General features: G+C 43.8%; 3 protein-coding genes across 6 annotated transcripts in view; 2 read left to right on the top strand and 1 right to left on the bottom strand.

Moving 5' to 3' along the window:
• LOC123767938 (calpain-5) overlaps positions 1-24,668 on the bottom strand; it is a 94,681-nt gene that overhangs the window by 65,400 nt on the left and 4,613 nt on the right. The window contains exon 2 of one of the 3 annotated variants that reach the window (XM_045758121.2): positions 8,374-8,480. The exons of the other annotated variants lie outside the window; for them this stretch is intronic. The gene's annotated coding sequence lies outside the window, so the exon portion shown is untranslated. The remainder of the gene's footprint in view (positions 1-8,373; positions 8,481-24,668) is intronic. 3 annotated transcript variants of the gene reach the window in all.
• On the top strand, positions 2,180-6,422 carry LOC138353574 (zinc finger protein 768-like). Its single transcript, XM_069306761.1, has 2 exons — positions 2,180-2,203; positions 5,799-6,422. Exons 1-2 carry the CDS (start codon positions 2,180-2,182, stop codon positions 6,420-6,422), a joined length of 648 nt encoding a protein of 215 aa, XP_069162862.1.
• The window catches only part of Ing5 (inhibitor of growth protein 5), a 29,307-nt gene continuing 25,814 nt past the window's right edge, over positions 21,176-24,668 (top strand). The window contains exon 1 of one of the 2 annotated variants that reach the window (XM_069306636.1): positions 21,176-23,032. Coding sequence is in view for 1 of the 2 variants with exons in the window: in XM_045758133.2 (XP_045614089.1) it covers positions 22,905-22,914 (10 nt within the window). In the remaining variant the exon portion in view is untranslated. The remainder of the gene's footprint in view (positions 23,033-24,668) is intronic. The other variant, XM_045758133.2, reaches the window with a different exon arrangement.

The raw sequence follows: 24,668 nt of genomic DNA, 5'->3' as shown, positions 1-24,668 counted from the left end.
GCCGCGAGGCCCCCTATGTTCAATTATTCAGTAAATAAATTTCATATATTCATAAATTTCCCCCATATTCATTTGTTTTTACTGCTCTACGCTATATTCCTTTCCATAGCAGTATGAATTATGTAAATTGGTGTGTGGTGTTTTGACCAATGAGACTCGTCGTTATTAAATGCCTATTCATTCATAATTTTACCTACTACAATGACAACAACAAATGCGGTGTTGCCATTTTGCACGTTCCAAGGATTTGTGGGGTAAAGGAATATACTCTTCCTCAACTGCCCCCCCCATCAGCACCCCCACCCCCCTTCACTCCAATACCCGCATCACCGCACCCCCACATCACCGCACCCCCACTTAACAAACGAATACTATTCCATTCCTCGCTACAACCCTGCTCCTGTGCCAGGTAAGTACACTACGGGCTCACCATAGCCCGTGCTACTTGAAACTTTTGGCTCCCAGCAGCTGAATCTTAAAACAACAATAACAACATTCCATTCCAATGGCAACACACAAAAGACAACCGCCGGAAGCCACGTGGCTCCAAGCGGAAGGAGTCTGTTTTAGCTCTTATTATCATCCGGGTTAAGGTCGGAAGTAAAAAGAGAAGGCAGTTGTGAGAGAGGCCGTTAATACAGTTGATGGGGGGCGGTATAGGTGGATTTACTTGCGTTGTGTATTAAGTGGTGAGGAGATGGGTGTGTGAGAGGCTTGTACAACAACACTAAAGTTTGTTTACGCAGTCGACCACACCGTCAAAATTGTGGTGGTTTAGGGAAATTAAAAATCAAAGCAATACTGACGTTTCTTGGGACTGGTGTATATCGGCTCCGGTTGGTTAAATGGGTTAAAGTGGGTGTGTGAGGATGGTCACAGTAGGTGTGTGAGGATGTGAGTGTGACTCACACCCATCAACCAACTAACTAATGTACGCATTCACGAAGCACTTAGCGCCTCACATCAAGGTTGAATCCTGTACGAACGTACCTACTGCATGCCTGCCTCCACCACGTCACCTTCCAAAATGTCTACTTCTTCCCTTCCTTGACACACAAGTTCTTGATATCCCTGTGGCTCATTTAGCTCCCTAATCTCCCCTCCCCATCTGTGAAACCTCGCTTGTACGCCAAACAAGTCGATAGTCTTTGTCTATGCTGTGTGCGGGGGCGCGCGTGCATTCTTTGTACGAATGTGTGAGTGATTGTGATTGTGTACTCAGCTAGTTGTGCTTGCGGGGGTCGAGCTTCGGCTATTTGGTCCCGCCTCTCCACCGTCAATCTACTGGTGTACAGATTCCTGAGCTTCTCGAGCTCTAATTATATCTACATTTGAAAGTGTATGGTATCAGCCTCCACCGCATCACTTCCTTTTGTGTGTGTGTGTGTGTGTGTGAATGTCAAGCAGAGAGAGACACACACAGAGGAGAGGAAAAGTCACCAGGAAGTTATACTGGTTACCACCTGTGGCCACCATGCTCAATGATAAGAATGACGTCATGACTTACCCCCTCCAACCATGGCTACCGCCCTCCCCTCCCACCCACTGACGTCAACGAGCAGTGACGTCACTGCTTACCTCCCACCGACATCAACCCTTCCAAAGATTCCAATCTGCTATTCCTATCGTGTCATTTTCGCCCGGAATCTCACAACCGCTCATTCCGTAAACTATTTTCTCATTCTGAGAAAAAGTAAGTGTGTGTGTGTGTGTGTGTGTTGATTGAGCACCTGTTAACTACAGTAGGGTCCAAAACCTGTACCGGAATTAACATTACGACGTCATAGTGACGTCACAAACCTCGTGTACGAGGCTATATACACAACAACATTTGATCTCTTTATTTTCGTTAGACTGGGTTCGGCCATGCTAGGTTAGGATCGGTGGGGGTTAAATGCGATAGATTTGGGTTGAGTTTACAAGCTAGTTTGCTTGTAAACTAGCGATGACGTAGGGAGTATACAAGCTTTCCTCAGGTCTTAGACCCGACTCATGCGCGTTTCCGATTATATTTAGGACGTTGGTGTACGAAACCAGTACTTCTTTCCTCAATCATGGCGGCTTTGATTGTTCTTATTAAACAGTTTACGCGCATCCAAGCACCGTGAGGTTGTTTATATAATAACAACCTTGGATTGGGAATTGTTTCATAAATAAAAACAGCAATGATTGTTGGAAGATGCACAGTCTCCGTGGTGTAGTGGTAAGACACTCGCCTGGCGTTCCGCGAGCGCTATGTCATAGGCTCGTATCCTGGCCGGGGAGGATTTACGGGGCCAAAGTCCTTAACTGTAGCCTCTGTTTAACGCAACAGTAAAATGTGTACTTGGATGAAAAAACGATTCTTCGCGGCAGGGGATCGTATTCCAGGGACCTGCCCGAAACGCTACGCGTACTAGTGGCTGTACAAGAATGTAACAACTCTTGTATATATCCCAAAAAAAGGTTTCGTCTAGAGACTCGTGACGCGACGCTGAAGGCTTCTGGCCGTGACATCTCCCAAGTGCCGTGACAGTTTGGCAAGCGTCGCGACAGCGGAACTATTGTGACGTCACAGAGGAGTGATAATGGAACTATAGTGACGTCACAGTGGGGTGACAACAGAACTAGTGACGTCACAGAGAGGCGACAACGGATCTATACTGACGCCACAAAGAGGTGACAACAGAACTATAGTGACGCCACAGAGAGGTGACAACGGAACTATACTGACGCCACAGAGGGGTGACCACAGAACTAGTGACGTCACAGAGAGGCGACAACGGAACTATACTGACGCCACAAAGAGGTGACAACAGAACTATAGTGACGCCACAGAGAGGTGACAACGGAACTATACTGACGCCACAGAGGGGTGACCACAGAACTAGTGACGTCACAGAGAGGTGACAACAGAACTATATTGACACTACAGAGAGGTGACAACAGAACTATAGTGACGCCAAAGAGAGGTGACAACAGAACTATACTGACGCCACAGAGAGGTGACAACAGAAGTAGTGACGTCACAAAGGTGACAACAGAACTATACTGACGCCACAGAGAGGTGCCACAAAGGTGACAACAGAACTATACTGCCGTCACAGAGAGGTGACAACAGAACTATACTGACGCCACAGAGAGGTGACAACAGAACTATACTGCCGTCACAGAGAGGTGACAACAGAACTATACTGCCGTCACAGAGAGGTGACAACAGAACTATAGTGACGCCACAAAGGTGACAACAGAACTAGTGACGCCACAGCATAGTGTGAATCAAAGGTAAAGGGGGCTATATTGATCTTAGGAAATGAATGAAGTCAACGCCACGCAGAACACCACCACCACCTTGACCCACTTTTCCCTACTCACCACTTTTTCCCCCACCACCACCCCAAGAACCCCCACACCAACCCTCCCTAACACCCCACCACCCCCATAACTCCCCCCCCCCCTTCTCCAACCACCACTCGCCAACATTCCTACACCCGTTAACCCTATTCAAATTCAAATTAAAAAACTTCATTCATAAATGTTTAAACATAGTTGGGTTAGTTTATAGTGAAAATTATCACAAATTGGGTAAAATTTAAACAAATTTACACAAATTTGCAGGTAAGGTAAGGTTTATCTTAGGTAAAAATTAGGTAAATTATTTACCCAAGTCAAAATAATATCTTTGTTATTATATTAGCATAACATGTATTATCTTAAATTATACACTGTATAATTTAGATTTAGAAGACATTCATCAGTGATGAACAAAAATTCATAACTGCTGTCAGATATGAAAACTTTAAACAACTTACGCTCTACCGTCCAGTCCAAGTGGTTTGTTCAATAAATCCCTGAACTATATGTTTAACTGATCTCTAACCCTGTCTATGGAGGACAGAAGAAAATGTATATATGCTGGTTAGCATTGTAAATGTGTGGCCACGTTTGTGGTAGAAAATAATAATAATAATAAAAGTCCAAGTGGTTGGGTATAGTATTGAGAAGACAATGTAAACAACTAATATACCCTTATACCACGAAGTCTTTGGGCATTGTTCACAGCCTCAGCTTTTTACCTCCAGCACATTCTCAGGCTCTTTCAGACCACAATCACCTCATACAAAACATAGACCTGACTCGAGGGCGGGTAGAAATAGCCTAAACTACTCTATCCCTTTGAGATATATTTTTTCTTGTCCCTTTGAGATATATTTTTTCTTGTCCCTTTGAGATATATTTTTTCTTGTCTCATTAAACATACTTGAGCAGGACTCAAGCTGGCTGTCAGTAAGCCGTCTCTTCGTGACAACAGTTCCCTCGTAATTATAAATATCCAGCTGGGGACCGTCCAGCTATACACTCGGGTTGAAGAGTCTTCATGACTGTTATAGTCGCCCAGAAAGGTTTGGGGGAGCCAGGGAGGAGAGTTGGGGGTCTGGTGGGGGGGGGCGTTGCAGTTATTTTGCGCAGGAGGGAGTGTGGTTTAGCTCTTTATGCCCCGCCTAGTTGTGATATAATTTAACTATTCTGTCGTTCAAATTCTGTGTTGAATCTTGCCTTAAAGCTGCGGTGATTTCCGCTACTTCTTTGAGTGCGTCCAATTTGTTGGTAAACCCGTATAGGGAACGCCGCGTGGTTCCTTACATTCCTTTTTCACTCATTTGCGTTTCCAGCTTCCCATAAAGTTTTCTTGTTCTACTTTCTCTATTGTCTCCGTGGAGAGAGGGTGATGTCCAGCTGTTGGGCCCCGGCTCCTCCTCCTGCCTCTTAGGTATCCAGTGCAATTATAATTTCCAAATTTGTCCGTTCTTGACCATAACTACTCTTAAAACTATGGCCTCTTGTTGACCAGACCACACACTAGAAGGTGAAGGGACGACAACGTTTCGGTCCGTCCTGGACCATACTGAAGTCGATTGAGAATTATGGCCTCTTGCTTCTACCCCTTCTCTTACCGCATATATGGGCTCTGAGGACAACCTGTCCTCTTAAAAAGAAAGTCGCTTTTGGCCGTTTGCCCGTATGGCCGAATTTGGACGTAATTTGAAAATGAAGAAAAATGAAAATAAATTTGGGATTTTGCTTCCTCACCGCCTCAATGTGTCATTTGTGTTTCCGTTTTCAAACTGTGTCCCCTCGTTCTATTTCCTTTCATTCCATTTCCCCTCGTTTGATTTCCCAATTTCAAATCTCCCAGTTTCTCTCGTTCTATTTTCCCCTTGTTCCAGTCTCCTCAGTTGCTATAGCTTGTCCCTCTCCGCCTTTCCCCCTCAATGTATGTCGTGACATACACTGTGATACGCCCACAGTGTCACGTATGTATGTCCCTCGTATGTCCCCTCAGTGTCACGTGACACTCTGATGTGTCATATTTTATTTCCATTATTAGTTCATCATACAGTCCTCTCAACTAATACAGTACGTCGTTTTTTTTACACAATCTACCAATCTATTACAAATTTCACGTATTAACAAAAATAAAGCCGCTTAATATGGACGTTTTCTATGCACTGGTCTAGATGCGTTAAGCTGGTTGCTTGGGTTCGTACGTTTCTGGTTCGGGAATTTTTCTTTTTTTACAGAGTGCCAAATGAAGAGAACGGGCTGCATAGTTTGTTTACATTCAGTTACCTTGGTTTACCTAATATTGCCATCTGCTAGTACGGCTTATAACGGCATGGGAGGTAAACTAACTTCACTAGTCTGCACTAGCACATTTCGAGTAGACTAAGGGAGATATTTTAAGTAAATTAACTATATAATTCGAGACGTATCATGCCATTTGTTCGGGTTTACAGTGTCGTGATCCGGGTTTATAGCGTCGTGATCCGGATTCACAGCGTCGTGATCCGGATTCACAGCGTCTTGATCCGGATTTACAGCATCGTGATCCGGATTCACAGCGTCGTGATCCGGATTTACAGCGTCTTGATCCGGGTTTACAGCGTCGTAATCCGGATTCACAGCGTCGTGATCCGGATTTACAGCGTTGTGATCCGGATTCAAAGCGTCGTGATCCGGATTTACAGCGTCGTGATCCGGGTTTACAGCGTCGTGATCCGGGTTTACCGTGTCCTGATCCGGATTCACAGCGTCGTGATCCGGATTCACAGCGTCGTGATCCGGATTCACAGCGTCGTGATCCGGATTTAAAGCGTCTTGATCCGGATTCACAGCGGCGTGATCCGGATTCACAGCGTCGTGATCCGGATTCACAGCGTCGTGATCCGGATTCACAGCGTCGTGATCCGGATTCACAGCGTCGTGATCCGGATTCACAGCGTCGTGATCCGGATTCACAGCGTCGTGATCCGGATTTACAGCGTCGTGAGCAGAGGTTAGCTAGAGGTGCCCCTCCTTCCTGCAGAATAGACGTCATCATACACGCGGGTGAGCTTATTAGTCTCCTCATATACTCCCCAGAGACTATTACCTCCAACTGAAGCTAATTATATTGATCAGTCTCCCCCAGAAAAAGACTGTTCGCCATTAAACCAATTTTCTTCTTATAAGGTAACAGCCTCTTGGAATGATGGCTACAACGGAGGCGCGTCGCTTGTTGCAGGTCGGCGTTCGATACCCAATGGTCCACAAGTGGTTGGGCACCATTCCTTCCCTTCCCCGTCCCATCCCAAATCCTTATCCTGATCCCTTCCGAGTGCTATATAGTCATAATGGCTTGGTGCTTTTCCCCGACAGTTTCTTTCCCTTCCCTTCCTTGTCCTCATAGCGCAGCTTCTTGTCCTCATTTTCCTTGTCCTCATATCCGAACTCCTTGTCCTCATATCCTAACTCCTTGTCCTCATATCCTAACTCCTTGTCTTCATATACTTGTCCTTATATCCGAACTTCTTGTCCTCATATCCTAACTCCTTGTCCTCATATCCTAGTCCTCATATCCGAACTCCTTGTCCTCATATCCTTGTCATCATATCCCTTCAAAATGCTATATACTAGTCATACTGGCTTAGCGTTTTCATAATTATTTTAATAATTAATTTCATAATTACTTAGCATAATTACCTTACCGTCTTACACGATAAGAAACTGCGTTCACAAGTAAAAAAAATCTCCGATGCACAGACAACATTTTTTTCAAAAAATATGGTATAAAAACAGACTTGAATGCCAGTTTTAGTGTTGATGACTGAACCTTTGTATATTACAGATATACAAAGAAATTCCTGGTCCAGTGTTGTGCTATTAGGCCACAAGATTGATGATTGATTGATGAAGATTAAGCCACCCAAAAGGTGGCACGGGCATGAATAACCCGTAAGTGGTGGCCCTTTTGAGCCATTACCAGTATCAATAGCTGATACTGGAGATCTGTGGAGGTGCGACTGCACCCTGCGTGACGGGAGATGTCACCCGATTAGACCATAAGATAAAGTTACTCCTATAACTTAGAATTAGAATTCATAGAATTTGATACTTTAATCATAACGACTTACACAAATCGCTAAAATAATACCTCGACTCTCTACAGATGTACACCAGTCTAAATCTAACTTATGTTGACCAGACCACACACTAGAAGGTGAAGGGACGACGACGTTTCGGTCCGTCCTGGACCATTCTCAAGTCGATTGTGATCAAGATAGATCAAGTCAATCTAACTTACATTTTGTGGCATAAATGTAATAATATTCAAGAGCCTCACCCCCACTCTGCCCGCAGTCACTGCTAGGCATAAAGTGGTAGGTAGAGCCACCACTTGACCACCACACCGTGAGTAACAACTCCTGGAGACCCCCAGAGCCAGCGGTGATTGACGACAAGCGGGCACGAAGCGCAGAATTACACCGCTTTGAGAGCAAGATGGGAAAATAAAGTGAAACAGGTCATTGCCTGCAGCCCTTTGTCCAATTGTAAGTGGGTTCAGTGACAGCCAAATCACCTATCTGCCCAGACTGTCAAAACCTTAGCTAAGGTTTCCCCTCAATAGTGGTCATACCGCCATAACAGCATGTACAACACTCCCCAATAGGAAGAAAACCCGCTGGGTTGTGCATCCTGTATGGCAATCGCCTACCAGCTGCAGCCTGTTTGCAACCTCAGATGTTGTTGTTGTTAAAGATTTAGCTACTCAGGACGAAGTGTCCATGTATCACGGGCTATGGTGAGCCCGTGAACCTCAGATGCCGCAAGCAGCTGTAGTAGACCTCGGGTGTGGTGAGCGAACGAGTGCACTAGCAAAAGAGAGAGAGAGAGAGAGAGAGAGAGAGAGAGAGAGAGAGAGAGAGAGAGAGACACATTGGAAGAATGTACAACCATCCTACCCAACACACACATAGACACGCCACGGGACGACCGTACCCACTGCACTCCAACCCCCACCCACACACGAGCAAAAGGTAGATCATATGTAGTGATCACTACAGAACCACTCACCGGAATCCAGGACTGTTCACCAGTAGTGACCAGGACAGCAGTCACAGCCCCAGTGATGATCAGGCCGGTCAGTCTCATGCTCAGTGATGATATGGAACATTTGTTTACTGAGAATTATATGAAATATAAATGTAATAATTTCCCCTGTATATGGATGAAAATATGATCTCTAAAACTATAAATCATTTAAGGAAAAATAAGTCTAACATTTAGAGGCTTATAGTTCATGCTCTGTGATAATATGAAACACTTGTTGATTGAGAATTATACTACTGTATATGTAATGTAATATTTCCTTGTAAAATTGATGTATATTATGATTTATATTGTATATTATTAAATAAAGATAAAAAAAGAGTCTTATTACTCCAGGTCTCGATAGTTGATGTGGTCTGTACACTTGCTGGGGAGGAGGGCTCTTAACCCGCTGGGGTTACCTTGAGGTTACCTTGAGGTGCTTTCGGGGCTTAGCGTCCCCGCGGCCCGGTCGTCGACCAGGCCTCCTGCCTCCTTCCTGGGGTCTGTACAACGACACCCCTCCACCGAAATCATTAAAAAAACTACACTAGAAGATACACTACACTCTTGTATCTAGAACCCCTGTGTGTTCTAGATTCATGCTTAAGTCCCTAACACATTCTCCAGCATGCGCTCTTCACAGGACTGAACTTCCTGCTTGCAACAGCAAAAAAAAAATTGAGCAGATGCAATAATGTTGAGCCGGGGTACATTGATAAGCCAGCTCCCGACACAAGATGTTTTCTGTGCAGGTAAAATGATTTATTGAGCTGTACCACTGTTATAGGATAATAATATCCCATATACTCACCTAATTGTGCTTGCGGGGGTTGAGCTTTGGCTCTTTGGTCCCGCCTCTCAACTGTCAATCAACTGGTGTACAGATTCCTGAGCCTACTGGGCTCTATCATACCTACATTTGAAACTGTGTATGGAGTCAGCCTCCACCACATCACTTCCTAGTGCATTCCATTTATTAACTACTCTGACACTGAAAAAATTCTTTCTAACGTCTCTGTGGCTCATCTGGGTACTAAGTTTCCACCTGTGTCCCCTTGTTCGTGTCCCACCCGTGCTGAAGAGTTTGTCTTTGTCCACCCTGTCAATTCCCCTGAGAATTTTGTAGGTGGTTATCATGTCTCCCCTTACTCTTCTGTTTTCCAGGGATGTGAGGTTCAGCTCCTTTAGCCTTTCCTCGTAGCTCAATCCTCTCAGTTCCGGGACGAGCCTGGTGGCATACCGCTGAATCTTCTCTAACTTTGTCTTGTGTTTAACTAGGTATGGACTCCAGGCTGGAGCTGCATACTCCAGGATTGGTCTTACATAAGTGGTATACAGGGTTCTGAAAGATTCCTTACACAAGTTTCTGAAGGCAGTTCTTATGTTGGCCAGTCTAGCATATGCCGCTGATGATATTCTTTTGATGTGGGCCTCTGGGGACAGGTTCGGTGTGATATCAACCCCCAGATCCTTCTCTCTATTTGATTCTTCCAGGATTTCCCCTCCCAGATGATACCTTGTGTTCAGCCTCCTGCTCCCTTCGCCTAATTTCATCACCTTACACTTTCCAGAGTTGAACTTCAGCAGCCATTTTCTAGACCATTCCTCCAGTTTATCCAGGTCATCCTGTAGTCTCTGCCTATCTTCATCCGTCTTGATTCTTCTCATAATTTTTGCATCATCAGCAAACATCGAGAGGAATGAGTCTATACCCTCTGGAAGATCGTTCACATATATTAGAAACAGGATGGGTCCAAGTACTGAGCCCTGTGGGACTCCGCTGGTGACATCTCGCCACTCTGATGTCTTCCCCCTCACCGTTACTCGCTGTTTCCTGTTGCTTAAGTACTCCCTTATCCACTGGAGCACCTTCCCTTTTACTCCTGCCTGTTGCTCCAACTTTTTTAACAGCCTTTTATGGGGTACTGTGTCGTTGTACCACTGATGTAGTGATGTAGCAGTGTTGTACCAGTGACTGAATGATAACACCTGTTTGACCACTGGGACAAGGGGGCTGAATGATAACGTGTGTTTGACCACTGGGACAAGGGGACTGAATGATAACGTGTGTTTGACCACTGGGACAAGGGGACTGAATGATAACGTGTGTTTGACCACTGGGACAAGGGGACTGAATGATAACGTGTGTTTGACCACTGGGACAAGGGGACTGAATGATAACGTGTGTTTGACCACTGGGACAAGGGGACTGAATGATAACGTGTGTTTGACCACTGGGACAAGGGGACTGAATGATAACGTGTGTTTGACCACTGGGACAAGGGGACTGAATGATAACACGACGTGTTTGACCACTGGGACAAGGGGACTGAATGATAACGTGTGTTTGACCACTGGGACAAGGGGGCTGAAAGATATCGCGTGTGTTTGACCACTGGGACAAGGGGACTGAATGATAACGTGTGTTTGACCACTGGGACAAGGGGACTGAATGATAACGTGTGTTTGACCACTGGGACAAGAGGACTGAATGATAACGTGTGTTTGACCACTGGGACAAGAGGACTGAATGATAACGTGTGTTTGACCACTGGGACAAGAGGACTGAATGATAACGCGTGTGTTTGACCACTGGGACAAGGGGACTGAATGATAACGTGTGTTTGACCACTGGGACAAGGGGACTGAATGATAACGCGTGTTTGATCACTGGGACAAGGGGACTGAATGATAACACGACGTGTTTAACCACTGGGATAAGGGGACTGAATGATAACGCGTGTGTTTGACCACTGGGACAAGGGGACTGAATGATAACGTGTGTTTGACCACTGGGACAAGGGGACTGAAAGATATCGTGTGTGTTTGACCACTGGGACAAGGGGACTGAAAGATATCGCGTGTGTTTGACCACTGGGACAAGGGGACTGAAAGATATCGTGTGTGTTTGACCACTGGGACAAGGGGACTGAATGATAACGTGTGTTTGACCACTGGGACAAGGGGACTGAAAGATATCGCGTGTGTTTGACCACTGGGACAAGGGGACTGAATGATAACGTGTGTTTGACCACTGGGACAAGGGGACTGAAAGATATCGCGTGTGTTTGACCACTGGGACAAGGGGACTGAAAGATATCGCGTGTGTTTGACCACTGGGACAAGGGGACTGAAAGATATCGCGTGTGTTTGACCACTGGGACACGGGGACTGAAAGATATCGCGTGTGTTTGACCACTGGGACAAGGGGACTGAAAGATATCGCGTGTGTTTGACCACTGGGACATGGGGGACTGATATATGATGAATGACTTTACACCATGGGGTCGTGACGAGTGATAACGTGCCTCCGTTATCTGCCACGATACACAATGCCCCTCCACGCCTCGTGGGCTGGTTGTATACATTGAGAAACCACAAGCATTTCCTCCTGCTAGACGCCCCCGGGGGCACCACGACACCTCGTGCGGTGCAGAGTGGATCATACCGGCAGCTGAGCCGACACCCACACGTAATAACGGGTAAGAAGGAGCTAAGATCTGTGAAAGATCTAAGACTGGTTTAAGACCCTCTCCGTCATCGCTGCTATGTAAACAAACCTATCGTAACGTAACGCAACCTATCCTAATGTAACCTAAAGTGAATAATAGAGAACCGTGTGACAGAGGGAGCAAGACAGGACAGGGATATGGTGGAGTTGAGATGTATGGACAGGGAGCAAGACTAAACAAAAAGATGTGCCCCCTTCCGGGTCTTGGGAGTATAGTTGGGTTCGTTCTCGACTCACTATCGGGAATCCTGGGTTCGAATCTCGGGCAGATATAGTTGGGCACGTTTCATTTCGCCTAATGCTTCTGTTCGCTTAGCAGTATATAGACGATCAATGGTGTGGTGGTCACGGTACTGTGTACGTTTAGGGGTGATCCTGGACGTCATAGATTCGAATCCTCGTCGAGTCATTTAAAATTCCTGGTGATCTATGGCTTGCACATGAAGGCCTTTCTGACACATAGAAAGATATATTATATATATATTATATATATATATATATATATATATATATATATATATATATGTATATGTATATATATATATATATATATATATATATATATATATATATATATATATATATATTTATATATATATATATTTATATATATATATATATATATATATATATATATATATATTTATATATATATATATTTATATATATATATATTTATATATATATATATATTTATATATATATATATATATATATATATATATATATATATATATATATATATATATATATATGGTGGCCCAGGGTGGGAGGGGTGGAGAGTGCCACCCACAGGAGCCAGGGCCAGTTATAACAACAACACTGGCATGGTAACCACAACAAACACCCCCCACTTCACCCCCCCTCCACACACACACTAAACCACACCCTACTGTCACTCCACAATATTATCAATGATCACAGTTACTCCTCACCAGGGGGAGGTACACACCACAATATATATATATATATATATATATATATATATATATATATATATATATATATATATATATAGAGAGAGAGAGAGAGAGAGAGAGAGAGAGAGAGAGAGAGAGAGAGAGAGAGAGAGAGAGAGAGAGAGAGAGAGAGAGAGAGAGAGAGAGAGAGAGAGAGAGAGAATTGGACAAATCTTGTGGGGTTGCACCCTGGGAAAGTCAAGGAAACAGTTGGCCAAGTCCCAAGTACCTATTTTAATACTAAGTGAACAGAGGCAGCAGGTGAATGGAAACATGCCGAACCGTTTCTACATAGTAACATGCTACTCCATCCATAAATCAACCATCCAGCCAGGCTCAGCATTCACACTGTTCCCTATGTTTTCCATTCCCATAACATTCTTGTACATGCTGCTATGGCGGTGTGTTCACTCACAGGATGAGTGGCGCTGCCCAATACTGTCACTATGGCGGTGTGTTCACTCACAGGATGAGTGACGCTGCCCAATACTGTCACTATGGCGGTGTGTTCACTCACAGGATGAGTGGCGCTGCCCAATACTGTCACTATGGCGGTGTGTTCACTCACAGGATGAGTGACGCTGCCCAATACTGTCACTATGGCGGTGTGTTCACTCACAGGATGAGTGGCGCTGCCCAATACTGTCACTATGGCGGTGTGTTCACTCACAGGATGAGTGGCGCTGCCCAATACTGTCACTATGGCGGTGTGTTCACTCACAGGATGAGTGGCGCTGCCCAATACTGTCACTATGGCGGTGTGTCCACTCACAGGATGAGTGGCGCTGCCCAATACTGTCACTATGGCGGTGTGTTCACTCACAGGATGAGTGGCGCTGCCCAATAAACTTTCCCCTCGGGGCAAATTTTAAATTTAACGCCGCAGGGGTGGAAACACATCTTAGCTGCTCCTTTTCTTTATTATCCTACAATTTACAAGCTTTCTTAAACTCCACTCCAATGTGCGGGTGAAGATCGAAGCCTATGACTAGGCTATCCATGAGATTGCGATCGACATTAAAAAGTAAAAATCAAAATATCGTTTTGTGGACATTCTTTCGATTAATATTTCTTGAACTATAAGAAATTCACCCAGCTTAGGAGCCACGAAGGTCCCATAGATAATGAGATTATCGCAATATTATATAAAAAATAATTCGCCTGCAGATGTGGTTAAAGCTCTGTTTCTTAAATTACTCCACTGTAATATAGCACTTATTATCATATAATAAATCAGATCAATAAATAAATTCAAATCTATAAACACAAATCTACACATATAAATCTATAAACACAAATCTATATGTAATGAAGTTTTGAAAGTAGGCTGTGAAAACCTATAATCTCCATCACGTTATCATGCACCCCCAACTCACCCGCCCAGGCTATGAATACTGACAAAGAGATGCGCTGAGAAACTCCAAGTGCTGTAGACTCTATTAGAGATGACGTCCTCGCCAATGAGGTCTACACACAACTTGGCTGGTGTTTCTCTCAACAACACCAGCCCAGCAACACCCACCCACTCATTCACTATTATACCCACTGAATCTCACCATTCTCCAACACCACCACCACCCCCGACAATGCTCTCCACCCCACCCACAACCACTCCTCCAACACAACCCCATCACAACCAAATTAAAACAGCATACTCTATCCGTGTAAAAAAAACATGTTTCTTGTTGACCTTCAAGGGTACAGTCTGCACACTGACACTATTCCTCGCTACACTATTCTGCACCATTCTTACCCACATGTCCTTATATGAAATAAAACGCAGTACGGTGGCAAGGGAAAGGTACAAAGGTTCCGTCTCGCTTCGGGTGCCAGGGTGTTAACGTGTCCAGCCTCACCTGTCAGCGTGTCCAGCCTCACCTGTCAGCGTGTCCAGCCTCACCTGTCAGCGTGTCCAGCCTCACCTGTCAGCGTGTCCAGCCTCACCTGTCAGCGAGGCCAGCCCCACTTGGGGTGACAATGGCCGCGCTGCCTGGCTACAGTGGCCAGGGTGAGGGCCCCCAACAACAGCATATGACGACAGTGAGTCGTCGCATTATTCCCCCATAGATATAAGATAGGGGCCCCGGCCGAGGGGGTAATATTCCCCCCTCCCCTATGATTAGTTTCCCCTTATATTGATAATAAGCCACGGTCTATTTATGGCAATGATGTGCTTGGCGCTACACATCTATAGCCGTGTGGGTGGCTTACGCGTAAGCCCTCTATTTGTCCAGATTCATTTCACTTGTCCAATGAAATCACAAAAATCACTGAGGCTAAAACAGTCACGTTTATTAGGAAGGTTAGAACATTTAACTATGTACTAAGAAAGCCAAAAGTCAATAGAAAAAAACAGGAATTAACAAACGTGATCGGATTAGGATTGGGTGATTACAGATAGGAGCTGCCTCGTATGGGCCAATAGGCCTTCTGCAGTTACCTTTGTTCTTATGTTCTAATAACACACATATGGCGTCACCTGCCTTTATAAGCTCGATCACTCAAAGACCTCCGCAGTGCGGTCACGGATAATAACTATGGCGAAAGATCTCCATAAACAAAACAAAAATTAACCGGAAAATTAAAAAGATTTCGAATCCGTTTGGACCAAACTCGGCAGTTTTCGCTCGAGTTTTCCCACAATAAACAAAACAAAAACAAAAGAATAGCGCATTGGTATAGTCCATGGTAAATCCCCACTGGGCACACAATCCAAGAACGACGTCAATCCAACGCCAAATCAACGTTGAATTGAAGCGGTTTGAAATAGCCTAAGCTACTCTATCCCTTTGAGATGTATTTTCTTGTCTCAATAAACATACTTGAACTTGAATTGAACGCGGATAAAGTTGATTCAACGACAAGCCAACACCACACTTGGATATTGTGCTCACTTACATCTAATGATTTGTATTCATCTAATTATTCATCTAATATATAAAACTGAATAATGTATGTACTATTGGCATATTATCAGGGTTTTGGTCCTTGATTCATGAAGCATTTACGCAATCACGTACGAAATCTGTACATCTTCCTCAATCGTGGTCACTCACTTAGGGCGCCTGACAGCTGAGTGGACAGCGCTTCGGATTCGTAGTCCTGAGGTTCCGGGTTCGATCCCCGGTGGAGGCGGAGACAAATGGGCAAAGTGTTTCTTTCACACTGATGCCCCTGTTACCTAGCAGAAAATAGGTACCTGGGAGTTAGACAGCTGCTACGGGCTGCTTTCTGAGGGTGTATAACAAAAAGGCGGCCTGGTCGAGGACCGGGCCGCGGGGACACTAAGCCCCGAAATCATCTCAAGATAACCTCAAGATAGAGAAGATACCCTAACCAGAGGACCCGCGAACAGAAAACTGGACATTGTCAACATCGTGACTCGCTACCATTGTCTAGTACGACCGTTGGCCTTAGGTAAAATATACGTCAAAATGCGATGTGCTATTACAACTCGAAGAAAACGGCCCATTCCTTCATTACTGCCTTAGGGCGCCACTTCGATGAAGATAACAATGTGTAACAAGAACATAATCGTCCCCCCTCACCTTCCCCATTTTCGTGATAATGCCCCACACACGTCCAGCGGTAAGGTCGACCGACCTATCGATCAGCCGGAGGGAAGTCGGGCCTTAACTAGCTCTAAATTACGCGGTTTATGCCTTTTGATCATCATGCCATGTGGAGTCCCCTGATGCCGTGTGAGGTGTGGGGGAGTGAGGGGGCGCCACACCCCTCCGGCTCTCCTGAGTGAAGGGTGTGGAGTGGAAGAAGAGGTCTCAAGAGACCTAGACCTGTCAAGTCTAGGAGGACATCATCTTCCCCCTTACACTCCCCAACCCATAGGAGCTGCTATAGGGTTTAAGCACGCAACTACGGGCTCGCCATAGCCCGTGCTACTTGGAACTTTTTGTTCCAAGCCTAATTAACCAAGCCTTGGAACTTTTTGTTCCAAGTAGCGAATCTTAAACAACAACATATAGGGTTTAACATGGGCTCACTGCCCCTTACCTCTTCCCCTCTACTCATTCTCCCCCCTGTTCCTATTTCCCCCTTTCCCTTTTTTGTCCCCCCCCATCACTCTTCCCCTTTTCCCTAGATCTCTTAGGATTCCGAAATTTTCGTATAAAATTACGGGGACTCATAAATAATACTCCACCACTTTTAAAAAAGCTAATATAACCAAGCAGCAACCTGAAATTAGACTTGAGGTTTTTTGTTTTTTTAAATCTGATCAAATGACCCAATTAACTGGCACAGTATAAATCAGGTACAATTACCCAATTAAACCGGCACGGAAAAGCTATCATCCGCTAATCGCCGATTTCAGGTTCGTAGCCATTAACGTATTCTACGTCTGGAAGTGTACGTCAGTCTCTTAAACAGTAGAACGTCCCTGACGCCAACCTTTCCTTAGGCTATGTTCATTCCATCCAGCGGCCGACCCCCAAAGACGTAGTTATCAATGTTCATTCAAAATAGGAATTTTCTCAAATATAAATTAATATTATTATATATTAGCATATTCTGCATATTTAAGCGTTGGTTAGGTTATGTTGCCAATTATTTGCACTTGACGTAGAGGCAGTGGAAGTATGCCAAACAAGTACTACCCTTACATTATCAAGCAAATTAATGGTGAAGTCTCCCGAAGGAATGTATGAGAAAATCTTGTTAATTAGGTAGAAAGTGAAGAGACAACGACGTTTCGGTCCGTCCTGGATCATTATCAAGTCACAATCGATTTGAGAATGGTCCAGGACGAACCGAAACGTCTTCGTCTCTTTCACTTTCTAGTGTGTGGTCTGGTCAACATTTTTCAGCCACGTTATTGTGACTCTTCACCTGCTTGTTAATTAGGCACACCACCAGTACTATTAGCGCCTCCTTTGAGTCGCCACTACATGACCTTCACCGCCAGCACCAGCACCACCACGGTCACTGCCAGCGCCACCACCACCATCATAAGCCTTCCAAGAAATGCACCTTCGGGAATGTTTGCCCAGCTAATGCTAACTCTGCCTGGATATTGCCTCACCAGGCTATACCTTTCTACATGTCATACCTTTCTGTTGTATTTGCCGTCTCTACGACTGCAAAATAAATGCTGTAGCCTCTCGTGTATCTTCCTGTAGTCTGTTGTCGGGGTTGTGACTGTTGCTACTTTCACCTCTCCTGCTCGCAACCTGCCTCACTCCACCACCACCACCTGTTTGGTAGTGTGGGTGCTAGTAAGGTTTTTCACTCTACCACAAATATGGGCCAATCATTTGCAATGCTAAGCAACATGTATACATTTTCTTGTCATCCGTGGACAGGGTTAGAGATCTGTTAGGCTACATGTAGCCTAGTGGGGTTATTGAGGGCTCAATAGTAGTGTGATTGAATGGCTTTTGCAATAATAAATTGCACTGCTAATCAGCCTTATGTACGTTTTAGTTTTAGATTCAGCTACTCGGAACAAAATTTCCAAATACCACGGGCTATGGTGAGCCCATAGTATACGTTTTTGTATATCCTATACAGACAACTGCTTCAGTATAAAGTGAGTATTTGAGCCCTCAACCAAAGTGCTTTTACAAGCAACAATCACTTGTTGCATTAAATAGTAAATCCCCGGTGCAGGTCCACCACAGTACCAAATGTTCCAACACTGATAATATTGACAGAATTCAGCGTTTCTCAACGCAGAGACGAGGGTGGAGAGGCAGTCAACATGGAACAGTATACAATACAATGTTCATATGGTGGGTTGAACTGGCAGTTGTGTGCGTAGACGTGGTGGTAGTGTGTTAATACAGGTGGTGGTATATTGGACAAGACAAGATGGACAAAACCCGACACGAGGAGTGAAATGGTGGGAACAGAATCCTTACATGGATTCAATGGTAGATATATGAGAGAGAGAGAGAGAGAGAGAGAGAGAGAGAGAGAGAGAGAGAGAGAGAGAGAGAGAGAGAGAGAGAGAGAGAGAGAGAGAGAGAGAGAGAGAGAGAGATTAAAAATATAATTAAGCAGTTAGCATTTAACAGACATGGAAACTGGGAGTCTGGATAGCCGCGAACCACAAGACGGTCACGAGACGCGCATAAACACATCGACTAACCCCAGAAATAATTGACATAATAAAGGGGGAAAATACGGCTGACGAACATGAGCAGACATGATCGCGACACGTCTCATTCCTGTCAACGGGAACCAACCCGCACGTCCCTGACAAAGTATTTTTTTCTGAAGCACAAAAGCTTGATATCTTTTCTTATATTTTCTGAGGGCCTACAGTATTATTAAGTGTACAGATTTAATCCACTAGTGACTAGAAGACCAGAGAAGACACGATGGGAGAGTAAGATATGGTAGTTGCAACCCGCTCTCGCACAAGACAGTACATATATGACTTATTGCTTGTAGTCACTATTTGGCTGATTAGTAAGTACATATGTGGTATATGCCAGTTATATTTTGTTTTTAAGGTACAAACTCTTCCTATAGATTCGCTGAACACCGGGTAGTTATTGGGAGGAAAATGGCACGAATCTCTCCATACACATATCACAAACAATAATCATATTACCGAACATTCTGAGTGATACACATATACAATTCTTCCTTTACACATGTAGTATATGTTACCAGACGTACACAAATACTTTTATGACCAGGTACATAGACAGTTTGGAATAGACATTCAGACAATTCAACGAAGTTACAATCTCATTATTATCTCTCCCTGAATGACATACTCATCATCCTGCGAGATGGCAATATCCGGGGAGCCTGTCGGCCGAGCGGACAGCATGCTGGACTTGTGATCCTGTGGTCCAGGGTTCGATCCCGGGCACCGGCGAGAAACAATGGGCAGAGTTTCTTTCACCCTATGCCCCTGTTACCTAGCAGTAAAATAGGTACCTGGGAGTTAGTCAGCTGTCACGGGCTGCTTCCTGGGGGGGTGGAGGCCTGGTCGGCCGGCTCCTCGTCATCGGCACGATAAATAACTAGCTATATATCTACAGCACTTCATGGGAGAGTAAAGGTCACAGGGAGAAAAAAAATCCAGTGCATACCTGAGTAGGAATGTTATTATGACGGATGATGTAGTTTTTTATGCCATGACATCACGCCACGTCTACCCTCCAGGAAGGAGCATCCAACCACTTGGGCTGGACGGTAGAGCGACTCTCTCGCTTCATGCAGGTCGGCGTTCAATCCCGGACCGTCCACAAGTGGTTGGGCATCATTCTTTCCTCCCGTCCCATCCCAAATCCTTATACTGACCCCTTCCAAGTACTACATAGTCGTAATGGCTTCCTCCAAGGTTCTCTCATCAGTCCGTGAATCTTCACACACAGAGATCACAATAACGTGATGCATCAAATGAACAAATCCACAAGGGCCGTGACGAGGATTCGAACCTGCGTCCGGGAGCATCCCAGACACTGCATTAATCGACTGAGCTACGACAGAGTTAACCTTTTAACCCTGTCGTAGCTCAGTCGATTAAGGCAGTGTCTGGGATGCCCCCGGATGCAGGTTCGAATCCTCGTCACGGCCCTTGTGGATTTGTTCCGTGAATCTTCTCAGTCTTCTCCCTAACCTCAAAGTTCCTTTCTTCATCAGTCTGCCCTCCTTCATTTGTTCAATATGCACAAACCATGATGCCGAAACCACACAACCAGAAGATGAAAAAACGACGACGTTTCGGTCCGTCGTGGACCATTAACAAGTCGATTGTGATGATCTTCTGGTTGTTGTTGTTGTTATAGATTCAGCTACTCGAACAAGTTCCAAGTAGCACGGGCTATGATGAGCCCGTAGCTTACCTGGCACAGAAGCGGGGCAAGTAGCATGGGCTATGGTGAGCCCGTAGTGGACTTACCTGGCACAGGAGCGGTGCGGATCTTCGGGTGTAGTTTGGCCATCATATCTTCAGCCATATTATTATGGCGTCGTCTGCATACATAAACCGTCTCCGTAAGCTCTCAGTCCTGTTGCTTATCGGGTTTTTGCACTCTACATCATTACGTTCTCAGCTGGTCAATTTGTATTTGTTTAATTTACATTTTGATTCAGAAACGTTATTCGTAACAACTTTTACAAATCATTACAATAATGGCTGGACTAAACAGGTGTGCATCAGTTTAAATAATTTGTATTATTTAAATATACTCACTGTATAAACATCAGAGGTCCGCGTTTGTTCAACGTCCTACCAGCGACTATCAGAAATATTGCCGGAACAACCGTGGACATCTTCAAGAGAAAACTAGACTGTTTTCTAAAAAAAAACGTGCCGGACCAACAGGGCTGTGGTGGGTACGTGGTCCTGCGGGCCGCTCCAAGCAACAGTCTGGTGGACAAAACTCTCACAAGTCAAGCTTTGGGGAGTAGAAGAACTCCCAGAACCCCATCAAGCAGGTATCACTTCTAGGCTCTAGCACTTTACGTTTCTTTATATTTATTTCACGTAAACTTTCCTTCTCTCTCTCCACTATCACTACTTTTTGTCCACATTCACTTAAAAGTCTTCTAAAGCAAGCATCAATTCAATTTGTAAAGTAGTCATGAACCACTATCACGTAAAACACTGCACCCTCTGTATATATAAAATTTGACTTGATACAAAAAAATTATTCAGACTAGGCCTATGTACTAGGTTTCCAGCTTTCTCAAATATTTTTTACCTTGACAGCCTTCCTAACCCCATCCATGTGTATTAAATTACCAAGGTGACATGACAACCATTGACTATAAAAGTACATGTATAATAAAGAAACTTTTTACATCATTTAACAAAACTTCGACAACTCCATACATTGCTCCTCACTCCTAAATTTAGTGAATTGTTCAAATGAGCTTTTTTATGAGTGACCTCTCATAAAACCTACTGGGACGAGTAGGTTCTCTCAAGCCTTTAATAATTATTTCAATACAGTATTTATTGAATTTTAACGGTGCATATTAGCGGCACGACCACAAAGTCATTGGTCACACTTTCTGGTCCAAAGGGCAAATACGAAATTGAAATTAGTTTATTGAGGTAAAATACACACAAAGGGATGAGGTAGCTCAAGCTATTCTCACCCCGTTCAGTATATCGTGTTAATACATACATAGACACATATCACAAGCAATAAACGTATTACCGAACATTCTAAGAGATAAATCCTTGTTATTTATATTTTATGTCAGCCTAGCTAATAATTCATAACTACAATATCAGCCTAAATCATCGAGAGGGCATCGTAAACACATTAAACTTGCATTTCCTTCTCATACTCTTATCTCTGTTTCCAATTTATCCAACACTTCCTGTGAAAGTGCATTGTAAATAAAACAACATCACGTTTATTGTTAAGTGCACAATTTCCCACAAGACTCCATCTCAGGCTGTAGATGGCGTCCTTGAACTTACCCAATCATCGGGCGAGCGACCACTCGTTATATATAACTGTTAATGTGAAAATCTCTACTGAAGTCTGATTAAGACCTTTCGTGCCCTTGTAATCCTTTTTTGCGCTACCGCTCACAGGATGAATATGAGGAGTACAAAAACAAGTCTCCTCCGGCGGCAACAATCAACTTACCAGATGTGTTCAGTCGTGACCACACACGATAATTTTGTTTTATTATAGACACCGTGGATACATATATTCCAGAGCGTAGTTTAATGCTGGTCGTTTAGTCATGCCCGCCAAATAGCATACCACACAAGTTCTGTAACACTGCTTTATTTAACGAGCATACCAAGTATATTTCTCTTATATTTTTTTTTTTCATTTGAACGAGGAAATGTGAAATCGTGGTGGAATGACGCCATATGTCGAGTTGAGCTCAAACCAGGAAATAACCACTTAGATTTAATTAGTCTGAGAGGAAGTGTATCTGCTCCCACCAGATATATAGTAATGCTGGTTTGTTAGTTGTGTGTGAGATTTGAGCGCGAAAAGACCATAACATAATTGTTCCACGGATTTCACTAGTTGGCGCCGAGAAAATAGGATTGTGAATACCAAATACAAAAATAACTATAGGGCAGCCGCGTAATGAATTCCGGTAAAAGACACATACTTAACCCTCAAGCAATCCTTAAGGAGCTTTGGTTTAATCTGCAAGTGGTATAGCTTATGTTGTTGGGTAGTTCCTTGACTTGGAACTTATTCCCCATAAACAAGTAAGTAATAATCAAAGAAGGCACCAAGCCGGGAAGGCTATGTAGCACCATCAAATGTGCGAAATAATCAGAGGGCGCTAAATCCATAGACAAGTAATGGGCTAACAAAACATGTACGATTTCAAAGCCTATCCTTTGAAGCCTAGACTAGAACATTTGTTCAGGCCGATTCAAACCAGTTCTACCCGCTATAGATTCCAAAACAGTGAATTGCACAGAAATACGTTAGCAATAGTTAACGTAGCCGACTCCTTACTTGCAACTGGAACTCACTTTTACCCTGTGCGACCTCTGTCGTTTGCAATAAAGAGTGGTGGAACAAAAACTATAATACTTTAACATTTGAAATAGATATACACTTGGTCCATCTCCACCACATACACGTGTACATCGTTTCAAACAAGCCTCATGGGAAAACTAACTCATTTTGACATAGTAATCAAATTTGAATTACGCGCTATTATCCTAACCATTAATCAGTTACATGTAATATGTGTAAGCGCATATAAAAAAATAAATTTTACAAAAAACTGTAATTATAAAATATTATTGATAAGTGTCACCGCCTGTTTGTATGTGATTGCCGTAACACTTGTTTGTGATTGCTATTGGGCCTAGTTTTCTGGGAGTGCACAAATGCCTGTGGGCGTTATGATTAACGCCAGTTTGTCTGTGATAACGAAACGAATAAAGCCTGTGTGTCTGTGATTGACCAGACCACACACTAAAAGTTGAAGGGACGACGACGTTTCGGTCCGTCCTGGACCATTCTCAAGTCGATTGTGTCTGTGATTGTTCTAAAGCTTGTGTGTCTGTGATTGTTCTAAAGCTTGTGTGTCTGTGATTGTTCTAAAGCCTGTGTGTCTGTGATTGTTCTAAAGCCTGTGTGTCTGTGATTGTTCTAAAGCCTGTGTGTCTGTGATTGTTCTAAAGCCTGTGTGTCTGTGATTGTTCTAAAGCCTGTGTGTCTGTGATTGTTCTAAAGCCTGTGTGTCTGTGATTGTTCTAAAGCTTGTGTGTCTGTGATTGTTCTAAAGCTTGTGTGTATGTGATTGTTCTAAAGCCTGTGTGTCTGTGATTGTTCTAAAGCTTGTGTGTCTGTGATTGTTCTAAAGCCTGTTTGTCTGTGATTGCTTTAACACCTGTTTGTGATTGATCTAACGTTTTGTTTGTGATTATTCTCATTCTCTTTTGTGATAACTAAAACGCCTCTAAGATCGCTCTAACGTCTGTTTGTGATCGCACTTACCTCCTAAACCGCAAGGCCTAAGCCGATTTGGATGAATATTAAACAAAGGTCTGATCTAACCGAAAAATATGTAGCATAAGTAGGCGCTTATTAGAATACAGCGCATATTGGCCAGTAGGAAAGGGTAGTTTTACCGTTGGGCAGATCTAATTTTGTCTTAAATTTCTTATTAGCTATTGCATATAATTTACTGAAATTTGTCAAACACAAGTACATTAAGTGTGTGGTTTGGTTATCATATCTTCAGCCAAGTTGTGATTCATCGTCTGCTTGGATATCTATTCTAGGGAATTAGTGGGACATTCTTAATCTTCAATAAACCTAAAGCTGGTAAGTTGCGTTTAGATTACTATTTTGACTTGTGGAATTTTGATTTTGCTAGTATTT

The sequence above is a fragment of the Procambarus clarkii genome, chromosome 58 (assembly GCF_040958095.1).
Source record: "Procambarus clarkii isolate CNS0578487 chromosome 58, FALCON_Pclarkii_2.0, whole genome shotgun sequence".
Classification (NCBI taxonomy): Eukaryota; Metazoa; Arthropoda; class Malacostraca; order Decapoda; family Cambaridae; genus Procambarus; species Procambarus clarkii.
This window is presented reverse-complemented; position numbering and strand designations above follow the sequence as displayed.

Bases quoted from the DNA above. Each gene is read 5' to 3' on its own strand.
- LOC138353574 (XM_069306761.1), top strand. From the start codon at position 2,180: ATGCACAGTCTCCGTGGTGTAGTG. The intron at 2,204-5,798 runs GTAAGACACTCG...CCGGGTTTATAG, and splicing joins ACAGTCTCCGTGGTGTAGTG to CGTCGTGATCCGGATTCACA.